The sequence below is a fragment of the Pholis gunnellus genome (genome assembly GCF_910591455.1).
Source record: "Pholis gunnellus genome assembly, chromosome: 4".
Classification (NCBI taxonomy): Eukaryota; Metazoa; Chordata; class Actinopteri; order Perciformes; family Pholidae; genus Pholis; species Pholis gunnellus.
The window spans coordinates 29,181,527-29,204,946 of record NC_136530.1 but is presented as its reverse complement, the minus strand read 5'-3'; the positions used below and the strand labels follow the sequence as shown (position 1 = coordinate 29,204,946).

At 43.1% G+C, this 23,420-nt stretch overlaps 1 protein-coding gene across 1 annotated transcript; it reads right to left on the bottom strand.

Moving 5' to 3' along the window:
• Window positions 1–1,183: 1,183 nt before the first annotated feature.
• ttr (transthyretin (prealbumin, amyloidosis type I)) lies at window positions 1,184–19,476 on the bottom strand (the record flags this gene model as incomplete). The annotated part of the gene is given in 5 exon segments (XM_079158435.1): window positions 1,184–2,004; window positions 9,492–9,608; window positions 9,612–9,627; window positions 9,722–9,861; window positions 19,405–19,476. Coding segments are annotated over 5 exon segments (507 nt in total). The 3' UTR covers window positions 1,184–1,842.
• Window positions 19,477–23,420: the final 3,944 nt, after the last annotated feature.

Genomic DNA, 23,420 nt, shown 5'->3' with positions numbered 1-23,420 from the left:
ATGTGTGCCTTTAAGTTCGAAATCTCACCTTGAATAGTTTAAACAAATGTTTTATTGAGGGTACCTTCTCTCTATGTTACACTCTTCTTTTGCTGTTCTTCTTCTGAGAAACTTTACAAGGAAGTGTGAATACCATGCACAGACAACCTCCCTAGTGGCGAGATGGCGACACCTGCTGGCCGTTTTAACTATAACACATATTACAATATAAAATTAGTTAATCAAAAATCCATTTATCTCACATTAACATTTTGAGTTCCACAACAATCCTGTTTAATGTGTTAGGTGATTCATTGTCCTTCACATATGCTAGTTGGACATTTCCTTAAAAAGACAAATATACAGCTTTAATTTCAAGGTGTACATCAATTGTAAGGAACAAAACAATTACTGGGAACAAGCTTACTCAAGTAGATGTAGACATGTACATGCGGTTCATTCACATGGCCGTTTCTGCGTAATTTTACATACAGACATGGAATGTCCCTCGCTGAGTCAAAACCGGCTCTCGACAGGAGTTGAATTTGATTTGTCCGCAGATTTGTGAGGTGTGCGTTCCAGCTTCCATTGCAGATGCCTCGGAACTCAGAAACAGACCTTTGCACTCACTGCCCTATCAGGAGGCAGCAATCAGAGGCTGCGGTCGAATGATTTTTAAGAATCACACTTGTCTTTTCCTAACAACTTTTCCTTGAACTCAATGGAAAACATCATATGGTCATGGAGAGATGTGAAGGAGGAATCATAAGAACTTGTGCTAAGAGAATCCCACTGCACTTATGCAGATGGATGTTTTTTGTTTGTTTTTTTAGCAACTTTATTAGAACACATATACAATGAGTAGGCTACAATGACAAACTCAATGCTGTACAGTAAGGATTCCTGTCCAAACAGAACCTCTTAAGTCCTCAATAGTGTAAAGCTAAACAGTGACGGTGGATGTTATTCACGGCCAAATGGTGTGCGTCGCTCTAAATGTTGCTGCTGCAAGGAATAGTGGGACGGCATTATCTCCTTTCATATCGTAAAAGATGGTCCAGTGTACCCTATGTTACAGGAGATAAGGAATGATTCTGTTAGGAAAAATTCACTCGAGCCGTGGTAACAATCATTAATTAAACAGGACATTTATTCTTTGCAAAGAAGGGGACAGAGTTGATTCACATACAGTATACATGGATCAAGGCTGCTCGGGGATCTGTCTCCGAACCTCGGATATTTATACTAAGTAAACATACAGTGTCACAGGCAATACATCACAAAAGCATAACACACACAAATTGCCTTCATACAGCAAATTCTAAGTATCTGGACACTTTAACAATTCGTTCTAGTACAAAGGTCATTTTTATAATCGGAAGACGCCATGAAGTATTGACGCCGTCAACATCTTTATTTACCATTACAAGCAGTGCTGAGTGTTCTTTCGGAGACTAAACAGCTTGGTTCTTAATGTAAGAGGAAGTTCACACAACAAGGACAGGGTCCCATAAAAATGACCTCATAAGGACACCAGACTTTGTAAGCACACATTATAATTAGTCATTTAGATTTTCCCCAACAGATTCACCGAAGCACCTCTCCTTAGCATTTAGAGAAGCCGACCAGCTCTTATCATTGCTGCAACTGCAGTTGGGAACCTTCCTCAGCAAAAAATACTTTTTTTTCAGCCACGATATAAAACACCAGCCTGGTAATGAAGGAACATGTCACACAGTGCACATCGGTGAGTCACACAGATGGTGTTTTTAATAGAGCTCTACGACACAGAGGAAGAAGAGACACCAGGCTGTAATTCACACACAATACTTGTTAGCAGATACAGTTACTGTTGGTTATGGATCAGCACATGGGATTTGTTGACAAGAAGAAGGAAAAGAACAGGTGATCTCCAGCCTTCACTAGTGGCTGTGGTGGTGTAGGAGTGGTGGTGTAGGAGTACGGACTGAGCAACAGGGCCAAGGTGTAGTGACGATGGCCTTCAGCGTGGGCCTCGAACACCACACACACACACACACACACACACACACACACACACACACACACACACACACACGATCACATGGGTCAGAACATCCAGCACATACACGATGCCACAGGAACAATGACCTATACAGTGGAGGGTAAGAAAAATACCAATGCTACTCATTTAACCTTCAAAGTCATGCTTTACATGTTTGACAACACCCACCTCAAAATGCATCCATGTCTGAAGCTTTACAGATCCAATATGTTTCAAACTTAGTGGTGCAACACATGCTAACAACCAAAGCAGACAGCTTTTAGTTTGTCTGCCACAAACTGAATGCGGATAATGTGACGTATGAATCAAAGTGAATGAAGAAAGACGCTACTAGATCAGGGGTCTCAAACTCATTTTCACTCTGGGCCACATCAGCATCATGGTTGCCCTCAAAGGGCCAGTTGTAAATATAAGACTCTGTAAATGTAACTACTCCTAACATATTGGTAAATAACTGCAGTGTTTCCCCTAGGTTTACAGCTTTGGTGGGGAGGTGCTATTCGCAAAGGGAGCGTCTGTTGCCGGGCTGGGTCAGGTGCTGCTCGCGAGCGACTGTTGCATCTCCACCACATTCGCTGGTGGGAATGTTCGCACGCGGATCGGGGCGGAACTCCGCCGTGCGCAATACAGAGAGCAGAAGATAATTGTAAATTGTATCAAGTCTAACTTTTAATTTTTTATAGCTATTTTATAATTTAATAATTTTTCTTAAATACACTACATACATTATTATAATTTATAAAAATATATTCCCCATTATCTTATTTTCTCATTGCACAGCTATTGTCTTCCTCAGTTGCTCTGCTTCCAGTGCAGCTTGTTTTAAGTAGAGCTTTTATCCAATCAGATTTCACCTCTGTGTCTCTAGGTAAGAAGAGAGGCCCGAGGCCTGCAGACTCACAAGTGAATCCATGTGCAGTTTAAGTGAATGGGGACGATATTGTTGATTGTCATAGTCTTCAACCAATCAGATCTTTAGTTTGACATGTTGGGCGTATTCTTTGACGTGCCAGAGCCTTCTAGCTGGCCATACGTGATTGGTCAGTGGGCTAGCGTGACATGTTGGGCGGTGACAATCCCAATATCAGCTGCCTCTGTCGAGCGGACATTTTCAGCCCTCAAACGCATTAAAACCTATTCAAGAAATACAACTGGGTAGGCTCAACTGTCTTGACTGGCGTCCATGAATCGAGAAGGACTTCTTACTGGAACTAAAACGCACGGATGTACTGAACAACCGTGAGATTAAACTCTTTATTAACAAAGAAAGGAGGAACAGCAGCTAAATAGTGAACAGCAGCTTTGGTAAGTCAACTGCTGTTTTTACATCTGCAGTAGCTTTAAGATGCTTGTTTATATATTATTATTTGTACAACTTGTTTTTATGAAGATGGATTTTTGTTTGGTTTAATATGTGATAGGAACCATTGTTACTTCCAATGTTGCTCTGGGGACATATTTAGCCGGTGCCAGTGTTGCCAACTTGGCGAATTTCTCGCTAAATCTGGCGACTTTCCAAACCCTCTTGGTGACTTTTTTCGTCAAAAGCTATAGCGACAAATCTAGCGACTTGTTCTGGTGTTATTAGAGACTTTTCTGGTGTTTTGACTCTGACGTGAAAGCACGTACCGTTCTGCACTGTCCTTCCGCCGCCCCAAAGCACAGACAGGCGGGTACTCTCACAGCAGCCTCGCGCAGCAGTCAGAGCAGAGAGGAGACACACGCGTATTCTCTGCAGTTAGTGTATTTGTAGGTGTTTAGCTTCATTTTTACACAAAACAAATAATAACTGTAGCTGTGTTTCAGCTGCAGGACAGCAGTGAAGGCTCAGGTATAAAATGCACGGCCCGCCACTGGTTGGTTTGTATTCTTGTCTGCCTGTTTCTCCCTGCCTGTCTGTCCATTTGATACTGATGCCAATGGTCCACACATGTAGTCATGAGGCAGCATAATGTTTGACCTTGTCTTTAATAACAGTGAGGAACAAGGAGTTTGCCAACAGTGTAACTGACACGTGCGTACAAAACCACACCGTCTAAAATTTCGAGGCTCTGTATCTATAAACAGAAGAACACCACGAGAACCCCCAGATGTGTGCGCAAACTGAGGGGCCTCGTCGGCGACGAGCAGAGCCAATCCCCGTGGCCTGCCGCCAGGGTGATCAGGGTCAAAGGAACACAACCAGCAGGCCCGTAGCCTTCAGAGAAATGACGGCTCAGATTTGTTGTCCCTATGCCCAGTCGCCCTCTGTAGAAACCCCGACACAGTCTGAAACCCTGTCCCCCGTTTCCCCGTCTCTGACTTAAGGAGTTACGTGAGTTTAAAGATTCAGGGAAAGTCTGTGAGAAGGGGAAGATAGGCGGAGGTCTGGCCCGTCTCTATATGATTTATCCACCTGGCCTGACAGTGAGCTCGGTGTGGATGAACATCTCGTGCACACCACTTGGCTCAGCACTGAGAGACGACTCTCACACCGACCGCTCACCCAACCTTCGCCTCTTAAACCTCCGCGAAGGGAAACCTGTGTGGGTTGTCAATTTTATCAAAAATAAGAATAAAAGTAGAGCCCTAAACACACGAGTACGTTTTGGTTCACTTTAATTCTTTTTAACTTGAAAAAATTTACCATCCATTTTCCTCCGCTTATCCGGGGTCGGGTCGCGGTGGCAGCAGGCCAAGCAGGCTGACCCAGACTTCCCTCTCGCCCGCAACATTTTCCAGCTCATACTGGGGGATCCCGAGGCGTTCCCAGGCCAGCTGGGAGATATAATCCCTCCAGCGTGTTCTGGGTCTTCCCCGGGGTCTCTTCCCAGTTGGACGTGCCCGGAAAACCTCCAGTGGGAGGCGTCCAGGAGGCATCCTAATCAGATGCCCGAACCACCTCAGCTGACTCCTTTTGATGCGAAGGAGTAGCGGCTCGACTCCAAGTTCCCTCCTGATGTCCGAGCTCCTTACCCTATCTCTAAGGCTGAGCCCGGCCACCCTACGGAGGAAACTCATTTCGGCCGCTTGTACCGTAGAGAACGTAGACCGACCAGTAAATTGAGAGCTTTGCCTTCTGGCTCAGCTCTCTCTCGCCTGCTTTACTGCTGCAGCCGCACCGATCCGCCTGTCGATCTCCCGCTCCATCTTACCCTCACTCGTGAACAAGACCCCGAGATACTTAAACTCCTTCACTTGAGGTAGGCACTCCGTCCCCACCTGGAGGGAGCAATCCACCGGTTTCCGGCAGAGCACCATGGCCTCGGATTTGGAGGTGCTAACTCTCATCCCCGCCGCTTCACACTCGGCTGCAAACCGCCCCAATGAATGCTGGAGGTCAAGATCCGAGGAGGCCAACAGGACCACATCGTCTGCAAATAGCAGAGAGGTGATCCCGAGACCCCCGAACCTGACGTTCTCCACCCCCTGGCTGCGCCTAGAAATCCTGTCCGTGAAAGTCACGAACAGGACCGGTGACAAAGGGCAGCCCTGGCGGAGGCCAACACCCACTGGGAACGTGTCTGACTTATTGCCGAGAATGCGGACACAGCTCCTACTGCAGTCGTACAGAGACCGGATAGCCCGTTGTAACGGGTCCGGCACCCCATACTCCCGCAGCACCCCCCACAAGAACCCCCGAGGGACCCGGTCGAAAGCCTTTTCCAAGTCCACAAAACACATGTAGACTGGTTGGGCAAACTCCCAGAACCCCTCCAGTAGTCTTGCGAGGGTAAAGAGCTGGTCCACTGTTCCACGGCCGGGACGGAATCCGCACTGCTCCTCTTGAATCCGAGGTTCGACAAACGGTCGGAGCCTCCTTTCCAGCACCCTGGCATAAGCTTTCCCCGGGAGGCTGAGTAGTGTGAAACCCCGATAATTCGAGCACACTCTCCGGTCCCCCTTTTTGAAAATGGGAACCACCACCCCGGTCTGCCAGTCCATGGGCACTGATCCCGACCCCCATGCGACACTGAAGAGGCGTGTCAGCCAAGACAGCCCAACAGTGTCCAGCGCCTTCAGCATCTCAGGGCGGATCTCATCCACCCCCGGCGCCTTGCCACCAAGGAGCTTTTTGACTACCTTAGCGACCTCTGCCAGGGATATGGGTGAGCCCCCCAGGTCTTCAGGCGCTGCCTCCTCTGCAGAGGACATGTTGGTCGGGTTTAGGAGTTCCTCAAAGTGTTCTTCCCACTGCCCGACGATGTCCCCCGTCCGGGTCAGCAGTTCCCCCCCCCTGCTGAGAACAGCCTGGGGGAGGCCTTGCTTTCCCTTCCTGAGCCGTCGGATGGTTTGCCAGAACCTCCTTGAGGCCAACCGAAAGTCCTTCTCCATGGCCTCCCCGAACTCCTCCCATGCCCGAGTTTTAGCACCCGCGACCACCGCAGCTGCATTCCTTCTGGCCTCCCGGTACCTCTCAGCTGCTTCAGGAGACCCCTGGGCCAGACAGGCCCTGAAGGCCTCCTTCTTCAGCTTGACGGCTTCCCTCACCTCCGGTGTCCACCATCGGGTTCTCGGGTTGCCGCCACGACAGGCACCGATGACCTTCCGGCCACAGCTCCTAGCGGCCGCGTCCACAATAGAGGCTTTGAACATGGTCCATTCGGATTCCATGTTCCCAACCTCCCTCGGGATGTGTGAGAAGTTCTTCCGGAGGTGGGAGTTAAAGACCTCCCGGACAGGGTCCTCCGCCAGACGTTCCCAGTTCACCCTCACGATACGTTTGGGCTTGCCGGGTCTTTCCAACCGGTTCCCCTGCCATCTGATCCAACTCACCACCAGATGGTGATCAGTTGACAGCTCTGCTCCTCTCTTCACCCGAGTGTCCAAGACATACGGCCGCAGATCAGATGATACGATTACAAAGTCGATCATTGATCTCCGGCCTAAGGTGTTCTGGTACCAGGTACACTTATGAACCACCTTATGTTCGAACATGGTGTTCGTTATGGCCAAACCATGGCTAGCACAGAAGTCCAATAACAAGACACCACTCGGGTTCAGATCGGGCAAGCCGTTCCTCCCAATCACCCCCCGCCAGGTTTCTCTTTCATTGCCCACGTGCGCGTTGAAGTCCCCCAGGAGAACTATGGAGTCGGCAGACGGCGCCCTTTCCAGGACCCCTCCCACCGACTCCAAGAAGGCCGGATACTCTGAACTGCTGTTTGGTGCATAAGCACAAACCACAGTCAGAGCCTTGCTCCCCGCAACCCGTAGGCGCATGGAGGCGACCCTCTCGTTCTCTGGGGAGAACTCCAACACAGCGGCGCTCAGCCGGGGTCTCGTGAGTATCCCCACTCCCGCCCGGCGCCTCTCACCTTGGGCAACTCCGGAAAAGGACAAAGTCCAACCCTTCTCCAGGAGCTTGGTTCCAGAGCCAGTACTGTGTGTGGAGGTGAGTCCAACTATATCTAGCTGGTATCGCTCCACCTCCTGCACCAGCTCCGGCTCTTTCCCCGCTAGTGAGGTGACGTTCCACGTCCCTAGAGCTAGTCTATGCTGCCGGTAATCGGCTCGCCCAGGCCTCCGGCCTGACCTGCCGCCCGGTCTGCATTGCACCCGACCCCGATGCTTGTCCCTGCGGGTGGTGGGTCCACAGGGTGGCTGCTCCATGTTGTTTCTTCGGGCTGAGCCCGACCGGGCCCCATGGGCGAAGGCCCGGCCACCAGACGCTCGCCGACGAGCTCCCCTCCTGGGTCTGGCTCCGGGAGGGTGCCCCGGTTTCCCTGGTCCGGGCGAGGTGGCTGAAGTCCGTGGGCTGCTTATCATTGGGGTTCTTTTGAACCGCTCTTAGTCTGGGCTCTCCCCTGAGACCTGTTTGCCTTGGGAGACCCTACCAGGGGCTACTGCCCCAGACAACATAGCTCCCAGGATCACTGAGCCACGCAAACTCCTCCACCACGGTAAGGTGGCGATTCGCGGAGGAGTAATCACTAGATTATAGTAAATTAACATAAATGTGTTCAAGGTGTTTAACAAGTTCGAGTATGTCTTATGTAGGCTAGTGTGTGTGTGTGTGTGTGTGTGTGTGTGTGTGTGTGTGTGTGTGTGTGTGTGTGTGTCAGTATGGAGACGCACATGTGTAAGTCTCCTACGGAGGCCCTGTTGTCCAACGCAGGTGCCAAGGAGCAAAACCTGTCATGACGTCGTATATCAGACAACTACTCTGCTGGTGCCAGCTAGACAGACCCCTAACTAATCACTCCGTCTCCCGATTCACACCTGCAGTTTGCATTCCATGACCTGTTTCAGTGCAGCGACCTCTCCTGGTCTGTGTGTCTATTGATCTGCACTTTAGGCTAACCCTTGGCCTTCTTAAGAGCCACAGAGAGCCCTCTATCCTTTAAGTATAGTTACTTTGTTTTTGGTATTTTTGTTAATTGTTTTCATATGGTGCATCTAACACCTAATTTTATGACCAGGGCATTACATCCAATGAATCACATAGAAGTCGATCCTCAGGTCAATCTCTCCTTCACTCCTTCACTCTTATGCTGTCATTACCGTCTACACAGTAAAATGGCTCGTCTTAAGATAAACCGTCACCTAAATCGCTCCTCGTCTCACACAACACATGAGGCACGCAGTGAAAAAGTCCTATCTTTAAAGAGGCGACGAACCCTCATGAAGGGCTCCCATTGGCTCATCTCAAACAAATCCTCCAAACAAGTCCTCCAGCGAGTCGTGGCTTTCGGTTGAGGACTATTTCCACAACCTCAGCAGCAGAAAGATACAACCATAAGTTTCTGCTGCGTTTGGTAGCCAATAGACCGCTGTTTTGTGCCTCGAGTGAAACAAATGGTAAAATGGTAAATGGACTGTACTCTTTTCTAGTCTTCCGACCACTCAAAGCTCTTTAATTAACACAACATGTCATCATTCACCCATTTATACACTGATGACAGGGCTACAATGCAAGGTGCCAACTGCCCATCAAGACTCTAACTAACATTCATACACCATTCACACATCATAGGCACAATTACAGGAGTAATTTGGGGTTAAGTGTCTTGCCCAAGGACACATTGACATGGACTAGCAGAGCCAGGGATCAAACCGCCGATCCTCTGATTGAAGGACGACCCTGCTCTACCACTGAGCGACAGTCGCCCAACAAGTCCATGTTGATTTATTTGTCACGTAACTTCTGTATTTAAGTAATCCCACTTCTGTAATTATTTCAACCCAAAACAGGATCTTTTTTTCTAAACTTGGTTGAAAAAACTGTATGCAGTTAAGGAGCAGAAATTGACACATTTAGCTTGACTTTAGTAGGAAAACGTACGTAAAATGAGGAATAACTTTTTCGTAAGATGTCATACGAACCATTGTATGAGGACACATTGTAGCTCTGACAGCAGGAGTGCATTTTAAAACACAATACAATAGCCTGGAGCTGGATGTGAATCTCCACACTGAGAATGAATGGGGTCTTATATAATCTTCACATCGTAGTGACGTGGAGTTGTATTGACTGGTTCATACTCACATCAGCTACTTCATAGAATGGTGTGCTCCCCTCATTCTTCCAGTAGGTTTTGGTATCAAAGTCAACACGATACACGCCTGCTGGGAACTGCTGCTCTGTGATGAGATCATGGACCTCTCAGGTGGCATCTGTTACTCTGCAGTGAGAAACGGGGACATCTGTCTGCATGGTTTGTACATATTAAACGGATCATGAGAAGAGATATGAGCTCTGATTCAAACTGTGCATACCCAGTAGCGATCTGTGTCCATCCCCCGTCATCAGTCCTCTGAGACACCTTGAGTGCCACGGATCCGGCTGTCGTCCCTTTCACGGCATCCAGGACTTTCACCATCAGAGGACTCTTGGTGTCTGAGCCCCCATATTTGTCCTGCAGCACAGACACAAGCCAGGGCGACACCTTAGTCTCTGTTCCTCTTCGTCACACATCCACATATTATTACCAGGGCTGGTTCAATGTATATTCATATATATATATTCTTATATGATTGTAGGACTTTAAAGTTACTACAAGGAGTTACTTTCATTTTGTGTTGATTTTGGCGCTCCCTGTGGACAGTTTTTTGGAGCACCAGAGTCCCTTTAGAAAACCTCAAATTTTACTGCAGGAGGGTCTGACAGTCTGCCCCATTCAGTCCACAGTTGAGAACTAACTACCTTTGCAAAGGTGCACCATATTTTTCTCGCAAGCCAATCAGAGCAGACTGGGCTTTTTTTCGAGTGGGGCTCAAGCCAAAAGCAGACTACACAGCTTTCAAAGTGGTCAGATTGTTGTACTGTTCACACGGCACAATTTGCTATATTGTAATCAGGAGTCTTGAAGTTGTTGTGGTTTTCACTCTCCATGACTGAGGTGACAGGGGTCACACACTACACGATCCTTTATCTGGAATCCACAATGAGGTCTCCAAACTATGTTTTATCCGGAAAACATGTGAGAAGTGACATGGGCGCAGCCATGCTTGTTGATGTTGTCATTGGTACGCATATTTGCATAATAACCTGTTTCTACAAGACATGTAGAAACAGTCTCTGTTGTTGTTGCACTAGATGCAAGAACAACAACGATAACATAATCATATTTTTTCAGTTTAGCTAGTTTGTGCTTAGCGTCACTTGTCGATGTTGACAAGTGTGTTTGGTTATTAGCAAGTATGAAAACTAAATCATTGATATCAATAAAAGTATTAATATCAATACGATTAATATAAACATATATTAACAAACACGGGGCACCACCCTGGGATCAGTGACCAATAACCAAATGTAGATAAAGCATCAAAATTGGTGTTCACTCAAAATGTCAATAGTCAAAGTACTATTCCACATTCAGAGTAAACAGTGAAGGTTTGAATTTGAGCACAGGCTATGATATCCAGCTATTATCATAACACATCTGCACAAAGTAATCACAGAAACGGCTGCTTAAAATATAACAGTTTATGTACTTAACATTACTTATTAAAACCAATAATAATAATCAAGAAAAATATATATTATAAAACTACAAGCATACTACCTAAAAGCAACAAACAATGTGGTGAGGAGTGTGTGTGGGCGTGTGTGTGTGTGTGTGTGTGTGTGAGGGTGTGTGTGAAAAAGAAGGGGGAAAGACAAAATGGTGGACAGAAGTGACTACGCCATGTGAGACTTAACACAGGCGGAGGAGAGTTGAAAACGAGAGGGGGGAGCAAGGGGGCAGACATATTCACATAAAGTAATCACGTCATGAAATACTCCACAATGGCGACGAGGCCGGGATTATCTAACAGGGAATAAAACACACAATAGAGGCCGCTCTTACACGATGTGTCCATGTGTGTATGAAATAAGCGCCTCTATCCAGGGACCAGAGTTACACTGGTTGGGCGAGCTACACGGTAAACAAATCCTCCGTATGACAGCAATGATTTTGTCATCGGAAGATAGGCGGAATTTTTCCTTCTATGACCGGCAAATGTTGACCTGAATAGAAAGAGAGCGGGGCATAGACGTTTTCTTTTCGTTTCTCTTCCTCTGAAGAATATGGGGATTCCGTGAATCTTCCTTCTGCAGGTTAAAATGGCAGAGCACAGGGCAAGTTAACTGTTTTCTCCTTCGGGATCCAAAAGCAGTCTTTTGTTTGTCGAGCGAAGTTAAGAGTATCACTTAGTAGTGCTGGGCTGTATACCGGTTCAAACGGTATAAAGGTTTCAATTTCCCGTACGATATGAATTTTCCACATACCGGTGCATAGCCAGAACATTGCTGACAGTCTTCAACAGGCTGCTAAAGATGATGTTTGCCACCGAAAACAATAGTTGTGGAGCTAGTTAACTTATCTGTATTGAGACGGATCCCTAGTCATGGTCATAACTTTATAACTTTATAACAATTAACAACCCACAACTAATGCTCTTTAACAGAGCAAAACACCACAACACAACAGTCTGTGACACCTAAACAATTTGTAACACTAATAATTGTACATTTATAAACTTTCACCGCCGAACTGCATGCTGGGTACAGCTCACTCGCCTGCTAGCACAACAGTCTGCTAACAGCTGGGAGAGGCTCCGTTGCTCCAGTAAAGTTACATTACAGAAAAGCGATGCAGGATAAACATAGACAGACCAGAGATGCACCGATAGAGTTTGACACATATGCAACGCTGATTACGTGTAATATGTGTGGTATTTGTTAGAAATGTACGTTGAGGGTGATACGAAGCTGTACTTGGAGGGGCTTAGGACCCAGGGGAATGTAGGTGAAGGAAACCGAAAGAGACGGAAGACACGCCACACAAACAGCTATTCGCCGCTCGTCACGATCCTGTAGAACAGATTCTCAACTGGTGGGTAGTCGCGGACCCGTTTTCAGTGGGTCGCGGGCCTTTGCCTTAAAGCAGCGGAGTTATTCACGCTCCTTTCCAGCATTTACGGCACTTGTTCAGCGGCGCAGGAAAAACACAGGCCAATGCGTTGTAAATCACGTCACGTGATGCAGTTTAGCCTATCAGATAAGGGTATTTTGATACGTTTCCTTACTCCAGTGAGATATACCCACACCGTGACACAGGGAGGAGAGACAATGAAAGACGTCATAGGGCAGATCTCATGAGAATCCATATGTGAAAGTTAAATATCTGTGGTCGATTTTACCAATTTAAATTGCTAAAAAGACTGCATTCCCAAACCAGTGCTGTGAAAACATTGAGATCAAAGTATTTCTTTTCCACACACTTGAACTCATGGTGAGGTGTATGAGTTCAAAAAGAATACCATGATATACCGTGGTACCGCCAAAGTTAGGCAAAATACCTTTGGTCATACTGCCCAGCACTATCACTTAGGGTTTTTTATTTAAAAGCAATGTTGTCTCACCTCCTTTCATATGGAGCTAAATCCAGGTCAAAAGTTTTGTTCATTTAAAAAAAAAATCTGAACCTGAAAGTTCAAGTTGTCGTCTTGAACATTGAAAAATACAGCAATGTATTCAAAATAAAAATAAGTGAATGAAATTTTTTTTTGGGTTGAATATAATTTGGATTCAGTTCTGGAATTATTTTGAATACATTTTTTTTTTTCGTTTTTCACTTTCAGATCTTTTTTTTCAGTTCAGACTTTTGACCCTGATCTAGCGTGGGGGGCGTGGTATCAACTAAGAGGGGCGTGTCATCGTGAGTGACAGTGACAAAGAAGGCCGAGGACCGTCCTCAACCACGTTGCCTTCAGGTAACGTAGCCTCTACTTGGCACGAATCACAGTAAAAGAGCAATAAACTATGCCATATTGGGCCGTTCAACAACCACACATTAATATCTGACGTTTCGCACTTCCACACACCACTGTGAACGCAGTGTAGTATCCTTGCGATGGCGTCCCGAGAAAGGCTAAAAATGTGTCAGTGGCAGCTAGTAGAGGCACTTCCTGCTGCTAGCTCAGCTGCCGTGTGTGCGAGAGGAACCGCGGCAGTTTAGCCTTTATTTGTCGTTATTTGATAATATGTAACAATACATTAAGGTCCTTGAAGGTATGACTGTTGGTAGTTGTAATTGGTTTAGTAAAAAATGCCGAATTGTAATAGTATGGCTACTCGTTTTTATTAAACTAAACTAGGCTAACATCAGTTGGCACTTGTTGCCATGGCAACTACACCAGCAGACTAAACCGGGGTGAATGAACGGCTATGCTAACAAATTTCATTGCACAATGGATTTATAAATTCAGAAAAATATATTTTCAAAAAGAAACAGAGGAAAACATCTCTCTACCTGTGGTGATAAATAAAACATGTATATTTCCTACATTAGTTTACTGCTGACAGAAGCGCTCACTTCAAGGTAAACTCCCTCTTGTGGCCAAATGGGTCAATGACGCTGCTCTTCAATGTGTACTATCCCTGGGTGCAGAAAGTGTATAGTTTAATGTTAGCAGTCGTCAACGTTGTACTCCCTGGAAGTAGCATTTCCATCATGTGATTTTTGCATTAATTTGCAAGGTTTCCTTGATTATTCTTGATGTTCTATTTTTAGCAAGGCATCCATACAGTTACTACAACGTTATTCAAAATTCAATAGTTAAATGTATGTTAGGACAAGAAGTTCAAAGTTAATGGCAAGAAGCCAGCCTAACATATATGTTATTTTATTTAATTTAATTTCATCTCAATAAAGCTCCATGGCATGACCTAAACTGTATACTGGTTGCCAAAATATATATTGTTCATGTGGTGTTGTAGTTTACAAAATAGTGACTGTGCTCCACTGTGGACTTCCTCAACCACATTACCTGAAGGCAACGTGGTTGAGGAAGTTCTTTGTTATGCTGTCACTCACGATGACACGCCCCTCTCAGTTGATACCACGCCCCCCACGCTAGATCAGGGTCAAAAGTCTGAACTGAAAAAAAAGATCTGAAAGTGAAAAAAAGATTTGAAACCGAAAAAAAAAGATTTGAACCTGAAAACATAAGAACTCAAATATGTGAAAGTGAAAAACGAAAAAAAAAAAATGTATTAAAAATAATTCCAGAACTGAATCAAAATTATATTCATTCATATATTATTTGTATTTTGAATACATTGCTGTATTTTTCAATGTTCAAGACCACAACTTGAACTTTCATGTTCAGATTTTTTTTTCAAATGAACAAAACTTTTGACCTGGATTTAGCTCCATACTTTCAGCAACCTGAGTCAGATGGACGGCACAGAGTCAAAGTGAGTACTGGTTTGTATAGCCTTGGTGACGTCATGGCCGTGTCCCAGGGACTTCCTGTGGTTCACTTGGCTCTCATCTAATGAGGCACCAGTAAACTGGTTTGACCCAAATCTCACACATAGGAAAGATTTTGACACCTGATGGGGGTTGGTGCAGTTAAACCAGCCCCAGGTAGGCTTGTTTCCTTTGTTTCAACCAAATAGTGAAGTCCCAACAATGTGGACTGACTCAAATATTTCTCCATGCTCCAGGCTAATAAGCCCAGTTGAGCAGCAGGAACAGTTGGTTACACACTGAATGAAGTGACTGATTCATGACAGATTGATGTGATGCGTCACAAGCATATAAGAGTTTCTATTGGCCCAAAGGTGACGTGGCTTCCACCCACATCAGCTTCGGGCCAATAGAAACTCGCTTGATTTATTGGCGCAATTGGTCCCCATCTTGAAGTATGAACTTTGTAATGAAAGGCTACAGCACAATTTAAACATGTATAGCAAATTGTTTCCTATAGTCTATACTACATCAGCATAATATCAGTTATGGCAATTGGTTTTGGTGTGCCAGGTCAAGATTTCAAGCCCACCTCTATGAAAAGTGTCTGCGGGTGCTACTGAGTTGGAGCCTTTTCATAAACATTCAGTCCAAGTGTCTTTGGTTCATCAATACTCAATAAACATTACATTTAATGCATTCAGCTTCAGGTTGTGCTCTTTGAATTCTGTTTCATCTATTTAGCATTGTTTATTTGGGTCAGTGAGTTCAGTGAACATAATCATTCTACAGAGCTGTCTACTGGCCTATGTGTGTGAACTGTGTTCATCAAAGTTTCTCTTTTAGCAGTTCAGTCAGTAATAGTCATTGTGTTAGTGTTGGTACCAGCCGAGACAGCGTATTATTATGATAAAACGTGGTCCTGGTGTCGTTGCAGGAACTACCACAGAAGAAGTTCTGAATATGTTGAAGATATATAATATGAACAAGAAACAGTCACCAAACTTCACAGGTGTGTTTAGATCAAATTGAAAAGCAGAATTTAAAGATGTGTGTGGTCCTAGAAAGGGTACTAGAAGTAGGAGAGTAGGAACTTGACGCCAATGGCCAGATTTGGCATAAGTGTGATCCTATCACAAGATGTTCTCTAGTTGTTGGAATGCTTTTAAGCATTCCAAGTATTGTTATCCTGTTTTCTTTATTCGTCTTTTTATTATATTTCTTCCGTACGCTGCTTCTGCTCCTTCATATTTTAAGCTACAGAAACCGTTCAACTATTAAAATGTTCAGCTCTTTAAGGACATTTATGCTATATCTCTTCATATTTCTAATCTTTAAACTTTTTGAATTATTAAGCTTTTTGCAACTTTTTTTTTGAATGGGGTTCTATGGAGAATATTTTCAAATATTTCAAATAATTCTTCAACTTTCAAATCCTTCTACTTCCTCATACTTTCAGCTACAGACACCATTTCAACTTTAAAATGTTGGAAAAACCCTGATCTATTGCCGCATAATTCAGCTTTTTGATATCTGTTATACCTTTTGAACTGTCCCATTTTAACCTTTTATGATTTTTTCAGTCCTTTTCTGCCTTTATAATGGGTGTGTATTGCGCAGCTTAGAGTGCGTGATGTCACTGCTAGAGTGAAGAGCAGCTTCAGATTCTTGTGAAAAAAATATTTGTCTTTTGCCTTTGCCTCCACAATTTTCACTCTTCATATATATTTTAATGATCTTGAAGTAGCTAATCATGTCGTTGTCGTACACAAGTGACTGTGGAATCCCACAGATTTACACATTTGCAGAAAATCACTTAATTGAGAGGAAAAACCAACGTTCTGCTCCATAGAGATCAATGTTAAATCTGACCACTCATTTCTCAAAGAAAGCAGACGGTACCAGTATTGTATATTGCGCTGGAGCTCACATTTTTAACACCACAAACATAAAAAACACATCAGCGCGTTTGGCAGAGTCTTATCTTTCTCACGGTATCCATATTTTATTGATTGGTCTCATGGTTTCGGTATAAAGGGCATATGTTTGACAGGTAGTTTTGTTGAAAATCACTGTTCACTCTAATCTCTCACACAGGTGCTCCAATCACCATGCACCCAAGCACACAGGTGTTTCTATGAGCTCATTTGTGATGTTTATAAACACACAGAGGCACTGAGACACACACACACACACAACTTGGAGATATGCGTGATGCTGCTCAGCCAATCAAATATGGGTATTCTCACAAGTTTCCTGATTCCAGTGAGATGTACACACACCATGACACAAGTGGGCGAGACGAGGAAAGACCTGGCAGAGCAGGACAATAGTTACTTTAGCTGTAAATGTTAAAACATAGGACAATCTCCAAATGAGAAGGATTGCCAGAGAGATCAGAGTGTCTGTCTGTCTCTCTCTGTCTGGTTATCTCTCAGTCTGTCACTCTCTCCCTCCGTCTGTCTGTGTCTCACTCTCTCTGTCTGTCCGACATGCACACGACTTGAAGGGATTGTTAGACCTCCTTTCTGTCTGTCTCTCTCTCCCACACACTCAGTCCATCTAACTGTCTGTCTGTCTGTCTGTCTGTCTTTTTCTCACTCTCTCACACTCATTCACTCAGTCTATCTCTCTCTCTCTCTCTTTTCTGTCTCTCTCTCATACAGTCATTCAGGTCTTAGAGATTTTGAGAGGAATTTTCCCTTTTTTAAGCTACAGAAACCGTTCGACTATCAAAATGTTCAGCTCTTTCAGGAGAGGGCTGATATGACTTTTCACATTTGTAATGTTTAAAACTTTTGAATTATTCAGCTTTTTGCAATTTTTTTGAATGGAATCTCTATGGAGAAAATCTTCAAATCCTCTTAAACTTCTTCAACTTTCAAAGCCTTCTTCTTCCTCATACTTTCAGCTACAGACACCATAGTTCAACATTTCAACTAGAAGGGTTTTCAGCAGTTTAAATGCTTTCGGACTTTAACATTTTTCAGACAGGTAGTCTCCCATTTCTGTATTTTCAGCAATTTGTAATCTTTAAACTTTTTGAATTATTAAGCTTTTTGCAATTTATTTTTTAAATTGGATATCTATTTTCAGCAATGTTTTCGCAATTAATTTCAGCGTTCAGCATGCCAACGCATTTTCAGCAGCAAATGCATTTTCTAGTTAAAATTGTTGTCATTTGTTACCTGTGGTGTGTTCTTATACATCATTTCAAATCAGTAGTTGGAATTTGTCTATCTGATGAAAACATATTATTTTACAATAATTACGCCCGAGCGAGCCCCATTTGGGTTCAGAGTGAGATATTTAATCGAAGAGAGCGTTGTAGAAATCAAAGTTCATAAAGAAATTGAAAAAAAGTCTCCTTAACTTAATCATGGAAACCATTTTACACACAGCAAACACCATTATAAACTATTACACTAACTAACTAAGAAGATTGTACACAATATCACGTATTTCTGGCCATGAGTCAGGGAGCTTCGTACTTCGGAGAAGGCTACAAACACGGCGCTAACGACTAGCATGGCCGACCAATACGTTTAACTGCAAGAGGATTCGATCAGGAATCTAGAAATATCTTCAGAATTTCTCTCAGTGAAAGCATTACAGAGATACAAGCCAACAAGCACCACAACACCAAGCCACTCAGCAGCATAACAACCGTGAAAGTTCCTTACTTTGAGACGAATCATGAAGAAAAAGTTCCGGTAATCCGTTCAAAGCTAACTTGCTATGTTTCTATGCTTGTCCTCTGACCCTCTGATGTGTTGACTAGAGAAAGGGGGGTCAGACTAACGTGCAGGACCCGGGGGAAGGGGGGCAAGCTTTGGGCGAATGGGATTTTACACACGGGCTTGGGAGGAGTTTCTTCGATTTTTAGGGGCTAAAGACTCTGTCAATCAAAACCAAGCTCCTATCCCCGCACTGCTGAGACTCTGACGTGTCCAAAATGGTCTCAATCCTGAAAATAGACCAATCATAGGCTGTCTGAGCTCCTAATACACACATGAAGACTGGAGCTCAGATGAGAATCATCCATGGTTTTCAGCCTTCTACAGATTCTGGTTCTCAAAATGATGCCAAACTGCTGGATTTGGATGTTCGAACAATATTATTGATAAAACAAGTGAATTAATAGTTATATAGTAATGAAAGTACAATGGAACAGCTGGAACACCTGGTTCCAAAATGATGATCTCGCCTAAATTCTCTGTACTGAAAAGTTTTTAGGCTAGACAGGGCCTCATAAAAAAAAATATTAACAATAAAATTGCTTTTATTTCAAGCGAATTTGACAATTTTCAATTTGAGCTGTGTGCCATCTTCATTTACTATTAACCAGTAACATTTACACAATATTTACCCATCTGAACAGATCTCACAAGTGTTTCTGTTAAGCAATTTTTGAGTAGAGGCCTAAAAATAGGCTTAGGGTTCAAGAGGTTTTAAAAACATGTTGTCGGAAGATAATACGTGTTTCTTGCAACTCATACTAAAACCCACAAACTGTGGCATCAGCTTCTCTTATTTATATTCTGTTGGCAGAATTCGGCCGATTTACAATGGTAACAAATATTTAAAATCTATTCAGACTGAATATGAGACCTACACTCTGTTCGGCAAGAACGGCATTTTCTTAAAATGAACTGATGTATTTGCATTTATAATCATTAATTACCAAATTATTGGACATAGACACACAGACACACTGACCGTGGGGGTGGGCAGGGTGTTGCAGAGCAGCACAGAGGAGGCAAGGAGCAGAAAGCGCTGTGGTTGAAGCATTGTTGACTGGTAACACACAGAAATCACTGCTCACACTTCACCTGCTGTCTCAGGCCTTTTATAACTGCAGCTGTTCTCCCCCCACCACACACACACACACACACCATCTTACCCACCCTGCTGCCAGCTCTGTGGACCACGTCAATACCTGGACAATGAATAACTCAGACCAAATCTGTTTACTATCCCCTGTTTTTAAAAATAAATCTATGTGACATTTCTGTAAAATCATAATCTGAAAAGTAGCAGTACAATGTAGTAGAGTATAAGTAACATAAATTGGAAATACTTAAACAAAAGTTACATACTTGAGTAGATGTGGTGAGCTGTTTACTGTTGGGACAGTTTTGGCTTTTGCAATACTTTAACCAATCCACCAGAAGGTGGTGTAACAACCCCAGGAACTGGTCACACTGACTACTTAGTGAGCATTTGTATAAGATAAGAAGAATACATTTGTTGATTCAGAGTTTTTTATCATTCCTTTAAAAAAGTTTGTTCTGACTCTACATGTCCCATGACATAATCTGCAAACATTGCAGGAGTACATATCAGGTAGAATACCCTGAAGTGTGTACTCTGTAGCACTGTGCTAGCTTAACTTGCTGCACTCAAATGGAAAATAGAGTCACAGTCGTTCACTTTACACAAATGTACAGTTTTTTTGTATTCATTGATATGTGAGTAGATGCACTGGACTGGAACAATCTTCCACAGATGTCCACAGATGTCTGTGAGAACATATTTAACATACATTTAAAGGTATATTAAGTACTGAAAACAGCAGGGTTATGTACAAAGTAATTCCAGTGGTGGGCCGTCAGGGCCAGCAAGGCCTTCTCTGCTGGCCGAGTCAGAATCACAAAGTTATAGCTATTTTATCATTAATAATTTTTCATAAATACACTACATGTATTATAATTTTTTTCTCCATTACCTTATTTTCTCATTGCACAGCTACTGTCTTCCTCAGTTGCTCTGCTTCCAGTACAGCTTGTTTTAAGTAGAGCTTTTATCCAATCAGATTTCACCATTAAGAAGAGAGGTCCGAGGCCTTCAGACTCACAAGTGAATTTACCCTGAAGTTACCTCGCTAAACCCCAATCCTGCTCCGTGGTACAGGCCCTGCCTTAGGAGTGTGTGAGCAGCACGACAGGTTTGACAGGAGTGTCATCCTCACATCGCTGCTGCTGCACGCTATTACAGAAGAGTTATTCATTGATGTAAACAGAGAAGCTGTTGACAGGTGGAGATTTTAGTTTGAATGTTCTTGATATCATGCCAAAGTGTTTTAATGCACCTGTGCAAATGCAGGTGTTGACACTGATTGACACTGCAGTGTAAACGGTCACATCTTGCTTTCCAAAAGACATGATTCCTTTTGACATGAGAACAAGACGTCTCAGATATTCTCAACATTCAATCTAAGCAAACCCACAGAGACAAAGCCGCACTTCTGTCAATGACTTATTCATTAGTTTCCATGTTTCTAGTGAAATGCAATATACAGGCTCAAACTGCTTACAATACAAATGTTTAAAGATCCTTCTTCTTCTTCTTCTTCTTCTTCTTCTTCTTCTTCTACTTCTCATTACTATATTTGCATTATTAGATTGTTTGCAGTAAAGATGTTGACAGTAGACACGGGGAAGGAAAGGACTGTTGTTACTTTGGAATTTTTAAGTTGTATCTGTGATCTGAATGGTTTGTACAAACTTTTTACTTTGAACTGACATGCGGTAAAGTTCTCTTGTATTGGTCATTATAAGAAACACCCCACTCTAAATATATGATATTCATAAATGATATATATAATTATACAATAAAAATTTGTATTGGGGTGTTGCAGAAGGGCGCGCCTTCACTCACAGTGACACACATTCACACCTGGAAGCTGCCCAGTACAAGCACTCAGTCTGCTCTGTTGCTGATAGAACTTTCTGATAACGGAAATTAATTTTTAATTCTGGGCTACATTCCTATTAAGACATGACAGAAAGCAGTGATGTCTAGTTGATTGGCCCGTCACATCTCAAGTTGCTGGAGATCTGTCCAAAGGGTTAGGTAAGGGGGGCCAGACGCCAGACAATTTGTCTGGTTCCCAGGTAAGCATTAGTGGGGCATTGGACTCATCGTTTCAGAATTTCTTAAATCCTAGCCCTGCTTTAATGGAAAACACATTTTTTTTTATCACATGCATGATCTTGTAATAAGTACATGCCTAATTAAGTAGATCAGATTACATGTCCATATGTCCACCCATTTAACACTTTTAAACTTTAAACAAACAGGACTTTTACCCAGGAGACAGCTGAAACCAAGACAACGTTGAAGTATTTTACTGCGACAGTCGATAGTCATGTGAGTCGCAAGTCAATGAAGTTAATGTCAACCATGATCTCTTCCTAACCCTAACTAATTAGTTTTGTTGTCAAAACCTAACTTCCTGTGAAGATGACAGTTTATTTTGAAAAAAAGTTAACTTTGACCACCAAAATCTTATCAGTTCATCCTTGAGTCCAAATGTACATTTGTGCCAAATGTGAAGAAATTCCCTCCAGGCATTCCTGATATATTGTGTTCTCGAGAAATGGACGGACAAACAGACATAAAGTAGAACAACCTGAAATCATCATACTTATCACCGGTGCTGAAGCATAATAAAACTAATACAGCACACGGAACAAAGAGCACAGTTACAAAGAGCACAGTTACTGTACACAACACACATCATACTGTGCGTCAAAGTGACTGATTTAAATGAAATGATGACAGATTCAGCATTCCCAAATTGTATTTTAATAAAAAATCGAGTAATGTTAATTGTTTCCCAACAAGAAGATGAATTCACCAAACTACTCCTCTAACACACTTACTCCCACATGCAGGTGCAGACAAATACGTTCACAAATCTAGCATAGTTTCTCCAGCGTATGTTTCAACCAGTTAAACATGTTCTGTCTAGCAGTTATTCACATTTCAGCTGAAAGAAAATAAGAGATGCCTAAAACACCAACATGGTTATAAGGTAATGATGAAATTAAAGATAATGAAAGATACATTATGCAAGATATGTAAGGTTCAATATGCAAGTAATTGTAAACAAAAGGGTTGACCCACCACCTAAATTCTAAACACAAGTTTGGAAATTGACAGGTTTTTTAATACAGACACCAGCTCTAATGAATTTGTAAATGTTTTCTGATTATGTAACACACAAAACAGATTTTTCAATTAGTAAAGTCAATGATATATATGACAATTTACTGTGATTTTTAGGTGTTTAATCCCAAACTTCTGATTGGGCCTTCAAAGTGCAACCATGCAAATTTTGAAAGCAGAAGTAACACATTCATTCTCTTACAAATCAATATTATATCATATCATAAAATCTCCCGTTTCTCAGTTATGGTGACTAAAGTAGCTATTGTCAGTATACCTTAGATAGATAGTGCTGTGTAAAGGACATCCCTGAGTCACTTCACTGACTTTAGGTTTCTTCTACTTGTGCTACTGTGTGCCATGTTTCAGCATTGACCCTTTTCCTCTAATTATTACTTGTTGCCAAAGTGGCCCGCTGTTCAGAAAATGTTACGTAGACTTGTTTAATGTGAAAATATAAACTCACTCACTAACAAAGACTCTGTGGAATAACCTTGACCAACACAATGGCATTCTGCTTTTTGTCTCTGTTGGTAAATGTCTATGTCTTTATCTATTTGTTATCCTGTGGAATAAAGTACGAGCAGACAAGAAAACTTATCTTCGCAGACTGTGCCACTTCAAAAGTCAGGAAATTCCAACAGAGAATGGACTTCTTACGCAAATTTAACTATTTTAACGCAAACTATCGGATATTACAAATATTTGATACGTCGGTGTTGAGTCTTTGTCTTATCTTTGTGCTTGGTAAAATGCGCAAACAGCACCAAGCCAGGCAACAA